Source organism: Aquarana catesbeiana, linkage group LG09, assembly GCF_042186555.1.
Source record: "Aquarana catesbeiana isolate 2022-GZ linkage group LG09, ASM4218655v1, whole genome shotgun sequence".
Lineage (NCBI taxonomy): Eukaryota > Metazoa > Chordata > Amphibia > Anura > Ranidae > Aquarana > Aquarana catesbeiana.
This window is the reverse complement of record NC_133332.1, coordinates 88,437,049-88,455,815: the sequence shown is the minus strand read 5'-3', so window position 1 is coordinate 88,455,815 and position 18,767 is coordinate 88,437,049. Positions and strand designations below refer to the sequence as shown.

The 18,767-nt window shown below is 44.1% G+C and overlaps 1 protein-coding gene across 2 annotated transcripts in view; it reads right to left on the bottom strand.

The window, feature by feature from the left end:
• MDC1 (mediator of DNA damage checkpoint 1) overlaps positions 1-17,643 on the bottom strand; it is a 65,247-nt gene extending 47,604 nt beyond the window's left edge. The window contains exons 1-3 of one of the 2 annotated variants that reach the window (XM_073598921.1): positions 17,501-17,643; positions 13,075-13,190; positions 1,363-1,812 (exon numbers count right to left, since the gene is read on the bottom strand). In XM_073598921.1, coding sequence (XP_073455022.1) covers positions 1,363-1,812; positions 13,075-13,189 — 565 coding nt within the window. In that variant the 5' untranslated portion in view covers position 13,190; positions 17,501-17,643. Of the gene's footprint in view, positions 1-1,362; positions 1,813-13,074; positions 13,191-17,483 lie in introns of both variants that reach the window. The other variant, XM_073598922.1, reaches the window with a different exon arrangement.
• Between the last annotated feature and the right edge of the window lie 1,124 nt (positions 17,644-18,767).

The following is an 18,767-nucleotide window of genomic DNA, read 5'->3' as shown; positions in this document are numbered from 1 at the left end:
GCCTTTAGATATTAACCCCTTCCCAGCCAGTATCATTAGTACAATGTCAGTGTACAATATTATCACTGTATTAGTGTCACAAGCGACGTCAGTATCAGTTAGTAACCTTCCCAGATTGCGTCTGTTAGTGCTAAATTCCCCGCCAGCCTATCACAGTCTAACTATAAGTCACTGATCACTGCCATTACAGTAAAGCATCTATAGCTGCGTAAATGCCAGTATTTACACCATAGTTTGTAGATGCCATAACTTTCACACAAACTGATAAATATACATTTATTGGGATATTTTTTTTTTTTTTTTTACCAAAGACATGTAGCACAATACATTTTGGCCTAAATTTATTAAAAAATTAGATTTTTTTTTATTGGATATGTTTTATAACAGAATGTAGAAGATGTTTTTTTTTTTATTATTATTATATAAACAAAAAAACAGTGGTGATCAAATACCACCAAAAGAAAGCTCTTTTTGCATGAAAAAATATATATAAATTTAATTTGTTTAGAGTGTTGCATGACCATGCAATTGGCAATTAATGTAGCACAGTCCTGAAAAGCAAAAAAATCCCTGGTCATGAAGGGGGTAAAACCTTCCAGAGTTTAACCAAGTGGTTAAAAAATGTATTTCTGTCTTTGCATGCAACTGGAGCAACATAGGTTTGTTTACAAACAAAACTCATGTGGTCACCAAGTCATTGCTGTAAGGCTCGGTTCACACAGGGGCGACTGGTCAGGCGACCTAGTCACCTGACAAGTCGCCTCCCGTTCTGTGCTACGGAACCGTTCTAATAGGAGCGACGCAAGTCGCTCCGACTTAGAAAAAGGTTCCTGTACTACTTTGGGGGCGACTTGCATAGACTTCTATGCAGAAGTCGTTTTGCAAGTCGCCTCGGAAGTCGTTTGCAGGTCGCCTCGCTGAGGCGACCTGCAAGTCGTGCCGCCCCTGTGTGAACCGGCACTAAGAGTGATCATGATCTGGTTAGGTCCTGATAGTTACCAGTGAAGCCCACCTCTCGCTGGCAGTGCGGTCTCACAGCTAGCAATGTACACAGCTGCATGCTCCTAGCTGTGAAAGGGAATGTAAATTAACGTTCCCACAGCATGGGGCTTTGTTCCAAGGAAATTTCATTTACAGATGGCAGCCACAAATCGGTTAAAATGAGAAGTCTCACATGAGATATAATTAGTTACAGCTGACTACCTCTTTGAAAATGCTGGTTTGTTCATTTCTAGGTGGAGAAGGGGTGGAGAAGAGGTTAAAAAAAAAAAACAACCCTGTACAACACCAATAACAAAAACGATTTTCAATTCTATGTACAAATTGAAGTTGTTATAATAATTTGGAATTTCTGCCCCTTACCTTCACCGCCATCACTCCACCCTCTCAGTACTTCCTCATCTTCATCTCCAGAGTCCCTCGCTAGCACAGCACCGCGCCCCATCAGCCGTATAGCTGCGCCTGGAGTTTTCTCAATAACCAATGGTGCCTGCGTTCCAGGTACCAACATAGAGTCATCCTCGCTCTCCTCTGCTATGGTAGTCTCCACCTCAATTTTTTTCAGTATGGTGTATCGACAAGCCACATCAGCGAAAAGCAAAAAGTCACCATTAGACAAAGAGTAGCGCACCTCTGGCTCCAGGGCCACCTTGCTGCGCCGAGTCTTGTTCAGGCTGCCATTGTCATAGATGGTATGACAGTCCCCAGTAACACACAAGACGGCATGTTTCTTTGACACAGACTGAGCTGGCAGGGTGATATCACAACTGGAGTGACGCCCAATGACATTGGAGCCTGGGTAGATGGGGAAATCTGTAAACACAACGTAAAAGTGGGGTCAGAAAAAAAAAAAAAACACTCAACCTAAAATGGACACAACATGCAATCATTGTCATTTTCGAAATATGCAACCTGTGAAGGATATTTCTGTGGTGTTAAAACTAACTTTAAAGTTGAACTAAACCCCAACTGGATGCAATTAAAGTAATATTAAACCTTTCGGTTTTTTAAAACTAAAATAACAAACATGACATATGTACCTGCTCTGTGCAATGGTTTTGCACAGAACAGCCTTGATCATCCTTTTCTGGGGTTCCCAGCTAGCGCTCCAGGCCCCTCCTCTTCGGCAAGTTCCCCCACAGGAATATTTACCCTCTATTCCTATAATATTTTGGATTGGTGAACATCAGAGTTGATATGGTGAACCAAGCAGCGGTTTCTTCAAAACAAAAAACACAAAAAAAAAAAAAAAGGATTGCTGTGGGCTCCGGTGCTTATCTGGTGGCTTTCAAGAGGCACTGCGAAGAGTTAGCAATTGGGGAAAATGGTGTGCTTATTCCAACATACCATAATAGATATAATTGCACAAAAATCCCCTAGATCAGAAAAAAATTAAAATATATAGAAAATAAATAAAATATCAATCTGTGCGTATAAAGTCCTCTTTAGTAGGTTAATAGTGACTTCTTAAAGTGTCTGTACAGTGCTCCTCCAATACAGGGAATTATACTGTGATACGTGGCACCACTTCCACCACCGGGTGCAATGCCTGCTCACCTTAAGGAGCGACCCTCAATAGGTCAAACCATGCCTTCAAAATATATTGTCTTTAGATGGTTCTGTACTGCTGTTGTAGGTAAGTAACCAGGATATCCTCCAGTGTATAGAAAACCACTGTCCCGGAATTACTCAAACCGAAAAAAAAAAATGTAATCGTGCAAACATGTATTAAAGTGTATATAATATTCCACTCACATATTCAATTGTCTTGTATATTGCATGACTTGCAAGGATTATTCCTTGAAGAAGTCACTTGATCTGTGACGCAACGCGTCAGCTGGATCCAGTGACGTCACTTCCGGTGTCTCAGCAACCCTGTAGTAGCAGTGAGGAGGAGAGCTTTGCATCTCCCCGATTTGCCTTACATTTAATGCAATATACAAGACGATTAAATATGCAAGTGTAATATTGTTATATTTAATAAATCCACTTTTATACATGTTTGCGCGATTAAAGTTTTTTCCTTTTTTCGCTTTGAGGCTGCATTCACACCTGAGCGTTTCAAAATCGCGTGATTTTACTGTGTTTTTGCCGTGATTTTGTTCAGGTCAAAAATGTAAAAGGCAGAAAAACACCTGTAATCTGCCCCAAAGAAGCTCATGTTCTTTTTTGAGCTTAGCGCTATTTTAGGAGTTTTGCTTCATGTGAACAGGTGCCATTGAAATGAATGGGATTTTGCTTGTTGGGCATTTTTCTGGCGTTTTATGAGATGAAAACGCTCAGGTGTGAATGCAGCCATTCCGGGACAGTGGTTTACTATGCACTGGAGGATATCCTGGATACTTACCTACAAAAGCAGTACTGAACCGTCTGAACCACACTGAGGGTTGCTCCTCAAGGCGAGTGGGCATTGCACCCGGTGGTGGAAGTGGTGGCGCGTATCACAGTATAATTCCCTGTATTGGAGGAGCACTGTACGGACACTTTATGAAGTCACTATTAACTTATTAAAGAGGACTTTATACGTACAGATTGAGATTTATTTTCTATATATTTTATTTTATTTATTTTTTCTGATCTAGGGGATTTTTTGTGCAATTATATCTATTATGGTATGTTGGAATAAGCGCATCATGTTCTCAAAATACTATGTAATTTAATGTTTAAGACCATTCTAATGGTGCAGCTGTTCCATGTTGTTTTTTTTTTTACACCCTCTCATACTGTTTATCTTCACACTGTTCACATATGTAGCAGCTTTAGTATCTTAAACACAAATGCATAAGTAGGTATAATCCAGGAGAGATGGTGAATAGAAGAGACAAGACCCTCGTGCCAACTTCAGGGAATGTATCATCACACCACAGTGCATACAAATATTGCTCTTACCAGATGGCAGATCAAAACCAGCATGAAAGCATTAATGCTAAAGAGGTCTCCAACTCCCAGCATGAACTGCTCCCCTACACTGCAGATAATGCAACCGCTCCCCTTTTCCAAGATTCAAAGACAAATCTCTGTGCGAGATCCAGCTGTCACAGAATTCTCTGCTCGATCATCCATTGAGGGAATTGCACCCAAAAAATGAATATAAGGAAGGGCATCATGAAGCACGTACCGGTATTGGTGACACGTACTCGCAACAGAGTAGAAAAAACAAGCATTTAAAAAAGTTTGATACCCACGAGGACACAAGCACGCTACAAGCCGTGGCTATCAAACTTTTTTAAATGCTCGTTTTTTCCACTCTGTTGCGAGTATGTTTTCGATAAATTTTTACCAATACCCATACGTGCTTCACGATGCTCTTCCTTACAGTGCCTTGCAAAAGTATTCACCCCCTTGGCATTTTTCGTGTTTTTTTGCCTCACAACCTGGAATTAACATGGATTGTTTGAGGATTAGCATCATTTAATTTACAGATCATGCCCACAACTTTGAAGATGTTTTTTTTTTTTTATTATTGTGAAGCAAACAAATAGGACAAAATAACAGAAAAAGTCAATGTGCATAACTATTCACCCCCCTAAAGTCAATACTTTGTAGAGCCACCTTTTGTGGCTATCACAGCTCCAATTCGCTTTGGATAAGTCTATGAGCTTGCCACATCTTACCACTGAGATTTTTGCCCATTCCTCCAAAACTGCTCCAGCTCCTTCAAGTTGGATGGTTTGCGCTTGTAAAAAGCAATCCAAGTCTGACTGCTGAAAAATATCCCCACAGCATGATGCTGCCACCACCATGTTTCACTGTGGGGATGGTGTTCTTTGGATGATGTGATGTGTTGGGTTTGTGCCATAGCGTTTTCTTTGATGGCCAAAAAGTTCAATTTTAGACTCATCAGACCAGAGCACCTTCCTCCATAGATTTTGGGAGTCTCCCACATGTCTTTTTGCAAACTCAAAACGTGCCATTTTGTTTTTTGCCGAAAGTAATGGCTTTCTTCTGGCCACTCTGCCATAAAGCCCAGCTCTATGGAGTGTACGGCTTATTGTCATCCTATGTACAGATACTCCAGTCTCTGCTGTGGAACTCTGCAGCTCCTCCAGATTTACCTTAGGTCTCTGTGCCGCCTCTCTGATTAATGCCCTCCTTGTCCGGTCCATGAGTTTTGGTGTGCGGCCGTCTCTTGGCAGGTTTGCTGTTGTGCCATGTTCCTTCCATTTGGTTATGATAAATTTGATGGTGCTCCTAGGGATCAAAGATTTGGATATTTTTTTATAACCTAACCCTGACTTGTACTTCAACAATATTGTCCCTTACTTGTTTGGAGAGTTCCTTGGTCTTCATGGCAGGGTTTGGTTAGTGGTGCCTCTTGGTTAGGTGTTGCAGCCTCTGGGGACTTTCAAAAAGGTGTGTATATGTAATGGCAGATCATGTGACACTTACATTGCACACAGGTGGACATCATTTCACTAATTATGTGTCTTCTGAAGGTAATTGGTTGCACCAGAGCTTTTTATGGGCTTCATAACAAAGGGGGTGAATACATACGCACATGCCAATTACCAGTTTTTTATTTCTGAAAAATAGTTTTATGTATATATGTTTCAAATTTTACTTCACCAACTTAGACTACTGTGTTCTGATCCATCACATAGAATTCATATTAAACAAAACATTGAACTAAAGGCTGTAATTAACAAAATAGGTAAAAAGCCAAGGGGGTGAATACTTTTGCAAGGCGCTGTATATTCATTTTTTGAGCGTAATTTCCTTAATGGATGATCGAGCAGAGTATTCTGTGACAGCTGGATCTCGCACAGAGATTTGTCTTTGAATCTTGGAGAAGGGGAGCGGTTGCATTATCTGCAGTGTAGGGGAGCAGTTCATGCTGAGAGTTGGAGACCTCTTTAGCATTTATGCTTTCATGCTGGTTTTTATCTGCCATCTGGTAAGAGCAATATTTGTATGCACTGTGGTTTGATGATAGATTCCCTGAAGTTGGCACGAGGGTCTTGTCTCTTCTATTCACCATCTCCCCTGGATTCTACCTACTTAATGCATATATGTTTTCAGGGCTGCATATGGACTCTTTGCATTTAGTTCATATTGTCATCAACAATAATATGCTGGCTGCTAGTGTGTATTTACACATTTTTTATGCAACATTGTCAACTTAGAGAACGTGGATATTTCTATCCCTGTTTGAATATTCAAGAGGCACTGTCAAAGCACTGAGGACCTCATACATGAGAAGTCGTATCCATTTGGTAAGGAGTTGGAGTGCATTATAATGGTGGAACACTGAAGTGGACACAGCTTGCTGATTGGATGAGGTTTATTCACAACAAACGTGGACTTTTTTGCAATTAAACTTTTGAAATGTTTAGCTTTAAAGGTGCGCTGCTGATATTTATTACTAGATCAAAGTGAATTTAGTTTAATGTTTGCAAGTTTTTGATGAGTTTTTTCACTTGTTTATTTAAAAGGGACAATTTATTTTCAATATTCTGAATTTCCCTTAATTTTTTTTTTTTTTGTTTCAGTGACAATTGTCACCAGGACAAATAGAAAGGGTGGATCTCCCCTTTGCTACTACATCCAAATTTAAAAACACACAGACGTTAAAGCTGGGCCCCAGCTTTACCTTTAGTTTTGCACGGATGTACAGGCTCCCCACACGTACTGAAACTGCTTTCACTGTACATTGTGAGATTCAGTATATGCATTAGAAGCTGCAGCAAATCGGTGGCCTGGACGGCAATGTGAGAGGACGTGTGTGACCGGAGCTCCGCTTGTGGCGATCCTTCTACCCTCATCCTGCACCTTAAAACCGGCCTGAAACCTATCCACAACTCTCTGTATCGGCGGCGCAGACACTCCGGATCATGTCCCCTCCAAAAAGAAACAACGCTGGCTCCTCTTCCCTGGACAGATACCGAAGGACGGAGCGGGACACAGAGGAGCAAGATGGCGCCGCGCCAACAACACACGCGGCACCCCCCTCAGACTCCACAGCAGACGGAACGGCAAAGGTACTAGAAGCTATATCGCTGTGCCAGACTACCTTGACGTCTAAAATCGAGGAAGTTAAAGTGGACATATCCCTTATTAGACACGACATGACTAAATTAAGGGAGAGGGTCACTGAAGCTGAGACCAGGATAGGGAGGGCGGAGGACATCTTACACCCCTTGCAGCACTCTCATGAAGATCTGCAGAGACAGCTACAACAATTAGCACAGAAACATGACGACCTTGAGAACCGGTCTCGCAGGTCCAACCTGCGTTTTATCGGCCTGCCTGAAGGCGCGGAGGGTACAGACCCTGCCACCTTCCTGGAGAAACTCCTGATCACCGCTTATGGCAGAGATACCTTCTCCGCCACCTTTGTGGTGGAGCGCGCCCACCGTATGCCAGCACGCCGGCCACCTGAAGGAGCACCACCCCGCACCTTTATTGCAAAATTACTGAACTTTAAAGATCGCGACGCTGTATTGCGAATGGCCAGGCTCAAGGGCAATATTCCCTTTCAATCTGGATTTATATCAGCATTCCCGGATTTCTCTGCTGAGGTGCAGAGACAGCGTGCACGTTTCACAGAGGTCAAGCGCCGGCTACGCATGCAACATGTTAAATATGCAATGCTGTTCCCAGCTCGTCTCCGCGTGGTTGGGGAAGACCGAGTGCACTTCTTTGAGGATCCTGCTATAGCCTCGGACTGGATAGACCACCAAGACGCTGCAAGAAATCGCCCAGCATAACAGCACTATCGCCCCAACCCTGAAGTAAGTGCCTTCTTCTATTGATGACCAGAAACACTATGATCCCACAATAACTCATGCCTAACAACTACACGCTTCCCGATCTCCTGACCCCAAACAATCCTGATGAGACTTCCATCAACAAGTCGCTCTAACAATCAGAACGTCCACTGACCCTACTCCAGAACTGTAAACTAACTTCCACAGATAGTCCCCACAGTGGTCATGCTGCAGCTGAAGACAACACACAATCTAGAACATGGAACTGACCGTCTCATCCAACCACTGAATCATCACATCTAGCCACTGGGGGTACCTCAAGACCACGCCACAACCCTGGACGCATACCCTCGGTTTGCTTCCCCACCCCTTTATTTTATTTTTTTTTTTTTTTTTTCCTTTTTGGGGGCTTCTTTCTTATTTTCTTTTTGCTTTTCCTTCTTGGTGACAATACCCTAGGCCCTGATGCCACAGCGGAGCATAGGCCCAGGTTAATGTGTCACACCCACGGTAGTGGGCCGCAAAGGTTACACGTTCTCCATTGCTGGATCCCTATCCAGAATCTGTTCGCACCCAAAGGTTGCTAGTTATACCGCCACCGGCGCTGCCAAATAGGCTTCCGCTGGTGGGGGTACGTTTAAAAGTGCATTACTGCTTTTTCTTTTTTTACTTTTTTATTCCTGATAGATACATGTGCTCAATTTTTTGTCAATGCACTAGTTTTGGGATATATACCCCAGCCAAGTTCGGAAGGCTGAGGGTTGGGAGGGGGTTAAAGGGCAATGTTAAGTTAAGTAACATGTTTAATGCTATTTCATGTCTCAGAATGTTGATGCATAGTCATTCCTCTGCAGTGAGGGGGACAGTGGGATGTATACTAAAGTGCGGAGTGGGCTGGGGTGCACACCCCCATAATATACCACACCCAACCCTTCAATATTTGCCAATGGTACTATGGCTGATATAAAATTCCTCTCCTGGAACGTCCGGGGGCTCCGTGACAAAATCAAGCGCACGGCGATATTTAATATACTTAAATCTTACAGAGCAGACATTATAGTTCTTGCAGAAACACATGCCACAGGACAACTTCAACGAGCGTTGAAGCGCCCCTGGATTGGCTGGGCTTTCCACTCCATCCACACTCCGCACTCCCGGGGAATTTCAATTCTTATAGCCAAAACCACCCCATTTGCAATAATTTCGGTTTGTACAGACCCTCAAGGCAGATATATATTCTTACACTGTACACTTAACGGAATACAGTACTTAATAATGGCATTTTATATTCCCCCCCCTTACAACTCCACCTTGATCACAGAGGGTTTATTGTTTATGACACGACATCCCAATATCCAAAGCATCTGGTTAGGGGACTTCAATATGGTACTCAACCCTCGCATAGACAGATTACAAACACATTCAAATCCCCACCCCCCGGACACCACTAGATTTAGGCGCACACTAACGGAATTTTCACTAACTGACACTTGGAGATACAAATATCCCAATACCACGATATTCTCTTGTTTCTCGGCGATACACTCCACTATGTCCCGGATTGATCTTATCCTAATATCAGACACCTTACTTCCCCTACTGACCGACTCAGGTTACCACACTAGATCCCTGTCAGACCACGCCCCATGCTGGGCCACGTTAAAACTGGCCCCAAACAGTGGCCCCCGTACTTGGCGCCTACACCCCTTCTGGCTAGCTACACTGAAAGACCAAGAGGATATTCACAATGAATGGAAATATTATTTTGACACCAACAGGAACACAGCCCCTGTGGGTATGGTATGGGAGGCATTTAAACTCCACGTCCGTACCATATTGTCTTCCCGAATAAATAGAGTCAAGGCCTCCTCTAAGGCTATTTTGTGCCAGGCTTCGGCTAAACTGGACCTAATCACTGGGGAGTTCCAAAAAGATCCCTCACAGGAAAGGGCATCGGCTCTCAAGCTCCAAACCCGCCTTGTAGACCAGCTACACTTTGAAAAAGCTAAACAAAAACTTTTCTTTGTGAAGCAACGGATTTTTGAACAAGGTGAACGAGCGGGCAAATTATTAGCATACCTCTCGCGTCAAGACACGAGTCCCCCAGTGGTGGTTACACTCCATGGGCCGGACTCAATCACATACTCAGACCCTCCGTCAGTGGCAAAGGCCTTCCAAACATATTTCATGGACTTATACTCCTCGAAGGTCCGGGTCACTACACAAGAGACCCGGGCCTTTCTCAGGGACATCCCATTTCCCCAACTGACGGAGTCTCAGGTTACTGAGCTTGAGGCCCCTCTCAACTTAGATGAGATAACACTAGCCATAGCATCCCTGGCACCAGCGAAAGCCCCTGGGGGCGATGGTCTGCCACTAGATTTTTATGCAGCCTACTCGGAAATCCTTGTCCCTGAGCTATTGCTACTATTTAACCACATGTTCGAAACCGAGACCCTACCTGAATCCCTTCGCCAGGCAGTGATCATAGTGATTCCCAAACCAGGCAAGGACCCCCACCTCCCGGAATCCTACCGCCCAATCTCGCTCCTCCAAGCGGACATTAAAATCCTAGCTAAAATCTTGTCTATGCGTCTTAACCAAAGTATCCTTTCCTTAATAAATTCGGACCAAACGGGGTTCATGCCCGGCATGAATACGGCCATGAACTTACAACGCTTATACATGAACATCCCAGCTGATCATGAAAATGTGGGAGACAGAGCGGTGGTGGCGTTAGACGCCGCGAAAGCTTTTGATTCGGTGGAATGGGGGTACCTGTGGGAATGCCTCAAGGGATTCGGATTCGGGCCCAAGTTTATCAAATGGGTTAAAATACTATACTATTCCCCCCTAGCTAGAGTGGTAGTTAATGGACACACATCTGACCCTTTCCCCCTCGGCCGTGGAACCAGACAGGGATGCCCGCTGTCCCCGCTACTATACGCCCTGGCGGTGGAACCCCTGGCCATTTCACTTAGACTAAGCCCAAACGTACGAGGACTGACCAAAGGACCCCTAACAGAAAAATTAAGTTTATACGCCGACGACATGCTCCTATATCTAGAAGACACTGGCCCCTCACTCCAAAAAGTCCTCGATATTATCGGGGCGTTCGGAGAGCATTCGGGGCTGACTATGAATTGGTCCAAGTCACAAATTCTCCCCCTTGACCACTCATCCCCCCCTCAATATGCGGCCTCCCTGCCACTTCAAAGAGTGGCCTCAATTAAATATCTGGGCGTGACTATTACAAGAGATCCCAATGACTTCATAGCAAACAACATTGAACCACTCTTTCCCCTCCTAAAATCTCGCACTCAATCCTGGGCCAGACTCCCTCTAGGAGTAATGGGGAGAATCAATTTATTTAAAATGATACTCCTGCCAAAACTCTTGTATATATTTTGGAACTCTCCAGTGCTAATCCCACTAGAAATCTTTAAAAAGATGGATCAAATCATCAACACATTCGTTTGGGGGTCCAGTAGGCACAAACTTGCTTGGAACACGCTTAAAAATCCAACCTCATCAGGCGGAGCGGCCATACCAGACCTACACACATACTATATAGCCGCACAGCTCTCTCATTTCTACCATATCCACAAGACCGACGAACTCAGATACCAAACTCTGGTATGTGAAAAACCGAACACCGCCTTGCACTCCCCACTACAAGTTCTATTTAGAAACGAGCGCAGAAAACGAACAAATAAGGTGCGGCACCCGTTGCTACTCCAGCATTGCTATGTCTGGGGAAAAGCGGTCAAAATGTCCAGTACCGATTCTTTCCACTCACACACGCCCCTATGGCACAACCCACTTATGAGGGAACTAATGACCCTGCAGGGAGCTAACAGATGGGCTGCAAAGGGCATAGTGTTCCTCTTCCAGGTTATCAATATATTTGGGGTCAGACACTTTCAAACAATCTGTGAAGAATTTGACCTTCCAGCTACCATGCAATTTAGCTACTTGCAACTAAAACACGCGCTTCAGGCGCAATTCGCAAACGGCTTTCCCAACCCGCAGACGCTCCCACTGTTGGACATCATCACAGGCTCCTCTCCAGAAAAACTAATATCCAACCTATACACCGCACTACGTACTACCACCACGTCCAGAATAGTAAACATAGCAAGGTTTAGGTGGGAGATGGACCTCGGCCAAATAGACATCACTGACTGGGACACTATATTGGAAAATGTAAGAAAAACCTCACCTAAACTACCCGAACGCTTGACCCAACTCTACATTATCCATAGGTCCTATCTCACACCTGCCAGAATAGCCAAATTCTCTCCAAACCAGAACCTAAATTGCCCCAGATGCCTCAGCACCTCATGCTCCTTTTTTCACTTGATATGGTCATGCCCAGTAATAAGTGAATACTGGACGCAGATTGTAAAATTCCTCCACGACCATATGGGCTCACCACTACAACTAGACCCAGGACCGTGCCTACTGGGCCTATTCCCAGACACCTTGTCCAGGCCCCTAGATACACTTCTCAGTGAAACACTCTTTAGTGCTAGGAAACTAATTGCCAAACACTGGTTGAGAACCACCTCTCCTTCTATCCAGGACTGGTTGAGAGAGGTGAATGCTTCCCTGCCATATAAAAAACTACTCTACAGACATAGGGGTTGTCCCAAAAAGTACCATAAAATATGGAGCACGTGGCTAACCAATGATAATACCTGTACTAGATGAGCATTAAGATATACCTGTAAAAATATAGAGGATACGTCTGTCTTTACCCTAGATAGGAACTCTTGGGAAATGCCCAAATTCTACTATATTTTAACACTACAATGTAAACGGCTGTCCAAGATACAATGCCCAAATTTTGTACGCACCACTGCCCTCTTAAACCAATGTAAACAATGTTGGAAATGCAAGATAGAATATTTGTACTGTTCATAACCACTGTGGCTGATGACATGACATTCTCTTTCTATTTGTATGATGTTTTTTGTCGACAATAAACATGTTTTTTTCAAAAAAAAAAAAAAAGAAGCTGCAGCAAATCAAAACTCACCTCATTTCCTGGCTGAAGGACATCCAGTATCATATAGCTCTTTCTTGCCCAGCCTTACTTACTGTCCCTGGCCCACACTCTCATTCAATGAATTAGAGTTATGTCAATCATGGTACCTCAATATCACATGCGGGTGTAACCTAGGGTGATCTGCATGCAAATGTTTGCTTGGAAACATCCACTTCGTCAGACATCCACCATCCCTGTTTGCATTAGGGCTGAGAGCTCAAGAGAAACACTAATACAGGGTGCCCATGGCCAGATGATGTTTTGGTCAATCCTTCATGTACAACCTCTGGGCCATGTACTTAGGGATCCCCCACTCACCCTGTGCAGGTCCATGAGTCCCAGCAAACATATGCAGGTTTCCGACAGGTCTGTGTCTTTCTACCGTGGTCTCCTCTTCTTCATCTTCCCAATCTAGGCGCTGTGTCAGATCCATTCTAGAAAACAAAGGCAAATTTAGTTTCTTAGAGTACAATGAGCACATAAAACAGACAGAAATTCATATTCAACATCAAAGAGAACTGGTTTAGAACATGTCTAAGGTAATACCCATGCTGACATGAGATCTTGTGCTGCCTTCAGGTACAGGTTTTAGTCTTTAAGGTAAAAGTCACACTGCTGCATCACAGTAATGCAGTTACGTGTGTTGTTGGTCTGCAGTGCCATTCATTCAATCTGAGTCGCACCTCAATGAACATTCACTGTGGAACACTTCAACACACACTAAAGCACAAGTAAACCTCAAGTGTCCTCAAAGTGTTACCGAGCTGCTACCAAAAGCAACCACTTCATAGTGCCTATAAGTCAGCTTAGCTTCTGAGCGCCCATGTGCCCTGGATCCTGGTGACACTTTAGTATGCAAATGCCTACCACCCTTCCTGAACGGGAACAAGGCCCTGCCACCTACTGTCGTGCTATTGGCTTACTACTGCCATGGGAAGTCTCTCCGGCCAAAAGTGTAGCACAGGAGGAGGAACCAGGTACCATGAGACAAAAAAGTGACCATTTGGGAGAGCATTTAGAAAAATGTATAAGAAATATAATAAACTATGGAATGGCAAGAACACCAAAAACAAAAAAAAAAAAGGAAGGCTGCATCAAATGTTAATTTCAAGAAAACATTACATTGCCAAGATTTGCTCAGTCCTTGCTGTAAAAGTCATCGTCTACTGTGGTAAAGTAACAATAAACTAAAGGTGATGACCTTAGATCTTGGGTGATATTACCAGGTATTACCTTTGCTTTGTTGAAAGGAATAACTTTTTGTTGACATCACCACTGTGTACACATGACCAGTCCTTTTAATCAAACTTCAGAAATACCTGAAAACATGCTATTCTGTGTAAGGATAGGTTCACATTGATCTGGTTCTGCAAGCCTTGTTTTGCGCGGGCACGGCAGCCCATTCATTTGAATGGGCTGCCGTGCCTCCTGAAACACAGGGAAAAGGTCCCTGCACCATCTCTGGAATTGTAGCTCGCACAAGAGCAGCAAGTGTAGTGCAGTTCCCAGTGCAGGAGCAATTTTCAATGCACGCGGCATTGTTTTAAGGATTAATGGCACCCACACCCATCTCCTACTTTTTTCTGTGCGGGTGGTTGTGGCTGTGGGAACAAGGGTGGATCCGCAGCAGGAACGTGAACCTAGCACAGATGTGAACCTAGTCCAACACCATACATGTCTGCATAATAGACATAGCAAAATATAACCTCTATATAATGCTATTCAAGGATATTTAGATATGACATAGGCCTGCTAACATTAGATAAGATACAGATATACAGGTTTCTACAAACACATTCCAAGCATAACTTTATGGGTAATGATTATCAAAAAGAGAGGTCCATTCCACATAAATTAACATATGTCCTACTGTAAAAAAAAAAAAAAAAGGGTCCACAGCAACCAAACACTATTTTAAGGGCTCATTCATGGTTTGGCGGTCAGCGGAAGGAATGCCTGCTACAGTACTTAAAGAGGAGGTCCAGACCCCCCCCACGAAAAATTAAAAGTCAGCAGCTACAAATACTGTAGCTGCTGACTTTTAATATATGGACACTTACATGTCCAGGGAGCCTACGGTGTCGACACCCCAACTGATCTTCAGATCAGCTGTCGAGTGCAGCAGCCACCATTCCTGGTAAACAGCCGGTTCCCTATTGCAAAGCGTGCTGAGCTTTCTAATTTGCCCATGGACGAAGGAAGGAGGAGGGTGGCCGAACTTAGGAAAGACAGCGCCGTCTCCGGAAGTGGGGAATAGTACCTGCCAAAAACAGGTACCCGCTACCCCCTCCCCCTTGAAAGGTGCCAGAGAGGGGGGGGGGGGGGAGACAGATAAGCAGTAGTTCCACTTTTGAGTGGAACCCCGCTTTAAAAGAGAAGTATGGCTTTTTTTTTTTATAAGTGTGAAGAAGTGCAAGCAGTAAAAATGAAAGTGAAACCTTCTAAGCAGCTTATAAACCTTGTGATTTTACTGCACAAAGCTTGAAGTGCTTTATTCCTCCCTTGAGGAGCAAAATGGCAGCAGGCCATAAAAGAGACCCAGTTTGGGAATACTGTAATGAAGTTACTCTATGGGTAAAGCAGGTATGCGTTCAAAATGCAACAAAGATGCACGGCCTGGTGGCCCCAATGAAACATCATAAGAAGACGTGCTGTGACAAAAGGAAGTTTTTTCTATGTGGACCCATCTGACATATTCAGTTCTTTTGTTCGTTTGTTTTTTCAAAGGTATTTTGTTTATGCACCTCAGTTACTAAACACTGATGTTTAAGCAAATACAAGAATATGTAATATGTTATTGTTTTAATTAAATAAAAGAATTTGAGTAGTTCTCCAACTATGTGTGATTCGCCTAAAATCAGTTCTGACATCTGTTTTACTAACCTGACAGCTTTTTTTTCTAAATAGGAAACCTTCATTTTGTTTGCAAATATTAAAGATTCTATCTACCAGCAAGAATGAGTCCTTACATTTAAAGAGCACCTGTCATTTCAAATCCATCATGGCAGCGCCCGTTAGCGGGCATCCACTCACCTGCTGCCGATCAGGTCCCTCCCCTTGTTATGTTACTGCCACACCACAATCTGTCCCATGAAAGTGAATGGGACTGTCGTGAGTCAACAGCGGCTCAGAGAAGGAGCGGCTGTGGGACAGAAATGACAGTTGCTCTTTAAAAATTATGATTTAAATCAAGCCATTTTTACCAGTGATTTAAATCGACTTGATTTAAATCAAATCCACCCTGGTACTTCTCCTTTAATGCTCAAGGAACCCCTGGTCATGGAAAGCTGGCTTAGATTCATTCTGAGTCAACATGTGATAAAGGGTGAAAAAAGAACTGAATCAGTGATCTTGGCCTTTAGCTGGTCACATGACCAATGCCAGGGCACTGGCTGCATGACCTAAGGTGATGGAGAAGGGAAGGTCACTGTTCAGACAGAGCTGCCGTTTGGCCGGTGACAACTAGACATTCGCCCACCACTTGACAAATACCACATGACACATTCCACAGCATGTGGGCTGCATAACCTTGCAGCATGTCCGCCTTCTTTGGCAGCTCTGCGGTGCATAAAACTTTGGCTAAAAAGTCATTTAGTAACACTTTAATAAAAAATAAAGCGGAACTAAACCTATTAATTTAAAGCTGTAACCTTTAAACCACCCATATTTAGGATGTAACAGGCTCCTGCTGACAGCGGGTGGGGGTTCCTTTCCCTCCCACACAACCGCATCATTCATTCTTCACAGCAATCACACCTGAAGAAGGGGTCCTAAGTGGCCTCGAAACATTTCTACTTTACGTTGTGATGTAATTATTTCAATAAACCCTCTCAGAAGCCATCTCAGAAATCCTTGGTGTGCTGGCGACAGATCTTTCAATCTGACAAAAATACAAGTCCCGTCTGCCACCGCAGCAAACGGCTTGTTGTTGACACTTCCTCCAGCTTTCTAATAGAAAGCCCATACAGGGATACAGGCAGAAAGCTGGAGGAAGAATGTGCAGAATCCTGACACTGCACCTGCTATCCACTGATCAGGGGCGCGATGCTTTGCAGGATCTTGGGGGAAAAATTATAAATGCACGTATTTTTTGAGCAAATTCACATGTATAATTTTTTTATCTCCAAAGCCTTTAATGGTTTGTCTTGGATGAGACCTGTTACAGTTACTAGTGTGCTTATGTGAGCCCTCAAGCGATGTCAACCCATCCAATGAGGAGGGTGTCATAGCTGATCACATGTGCATCACCATGGCAACTGCAGATCAAATAAAAGCCAAGATGGCAGCTTCCTTGGCTGTAAAGGATAAGAGGGTTTAGTTGCGCTTTAAAAAAAAAAAAAAAGTAAACAACGTGAAGAGTTTGCACCAATGTATCGCTCTGACGGAGCCATAGGGGGTCGAATTATCAAGGTTTTCACCCATAAACAATAAAAAGAGACCCCACCTTTTCAGAACCTGGGAAAGTCTCTACCAATGAGAGGCATCTGATCATTACAGCACCCCCAGTCACCCCTGTAATCATACATACAGACATCTCAGGAAACTTGAATGCATGGAATGATCAGCCCCTCCCCCAGCACACTCCTCGTCTGCTCTACTTTGTTCAGTGTCCAGCAGTCCGTCCCCCCGGTACATGAACGCTCACAGCCGCCCCAACCCGCCATACAGACCCTCACACACCACACGTGGGACACACTACACACTAAATGTACATAAACATTGTATACACATCAACTCAGCTCACTTCCTGCCTCTCTCCCGCTGCTCCAATGCACGCAGGACCTTCTTTCCGCCCCTCTACCAACCAGCACACTCTGATTGGTCAACCCTCCTGTCCTTCATCCCCCTGCGTGGCTCAAAAAGGAGTTCGGAACGCCGCGCCAGTGTCTGCTGCTGAATACAGATTACTCATTTCTGATTGGCTTCTGCGTTATAAGTTTGCTTCTGATTGGCTCTTGCGTTATAAGGTCGCTGAAAGTTTGCTTCTGATTGGCTCTTGTGTTCTAAGTTCGCTGAAAGTTCAAACACTAGAGAAGTAATTATCGTAATGTACGTGTCCTCCCCGCCGGAACCATTTTGTTGGAAGGGATTAATTGATCTAGGGGGAAATGGCTGCCCGTCTTGCGCATTCTCAGTATAGCTGTTTGAAGATGTGCGGGCCCCTTGTCCTGTGTAGGATGTGGGGGCTGTGTGTGTGTTCAGGAAGTTCTACCTCAGCTCCCTGCTGTCGGTTATGTGGAGCTGACTGTACAGTTTACTGTTCTGTTAGCAGGAAATCCTTCTCAGCTGCCTGTGCTGGCCATACACATATAATTTGCATTGATTACCCTACAATCCATTGAGATGTTAAATTGCACATCAGATTTTATCCCGTCTTACCGGCAATAATACAATTTACAAGTCATGATTGTTTGCGTTCCTTTCAGGATAACTGTACTTTAAAGCGGAACTAAACCCTCCTATTCTTTACAGCCAAGCAAGCGGCCATCTTAGCCTCTTTTTGATCTACAGTTGGTGCTGCACATGTGATCAGCTAACAGGGATATGCAATTAGCGAACCTCCAGCTGTTCCAGAACTACAAGTCCCATGATGCATAGCAAGACTCTGACAGCCACAAGCATGACACTCAGAGGCAGAGGCATGATGGGACTTGTAGTTTTGCAACAGCTGGAGGTCCGCTAATTGCATATCCCTGAGCTATGACATCCGTCATTTGATAGCTTGAAAATTCAGTTGAGAGCTCAAGCAACTGTGACAGTTATCATTCCCAGTAAGATTAAATTCAATTGTTTTGGGAAACCATTAAACTGTTGCCAACCGCCCCACGTACATTTACTGCGGGGCGCGGCTCCTCTGCACAGAATCACGTACAGGTAGTACATGATTCTGCAGTTCCGGGTCTACGGTGCGCATGCCCGCCGCCAGCGATCCGCTCCCGATGTGATTGGACACAGCAGAAGCCAATCAGCCATCTTTCCCAACAGAGGCAGAATGGCGATCTGCCTATGTA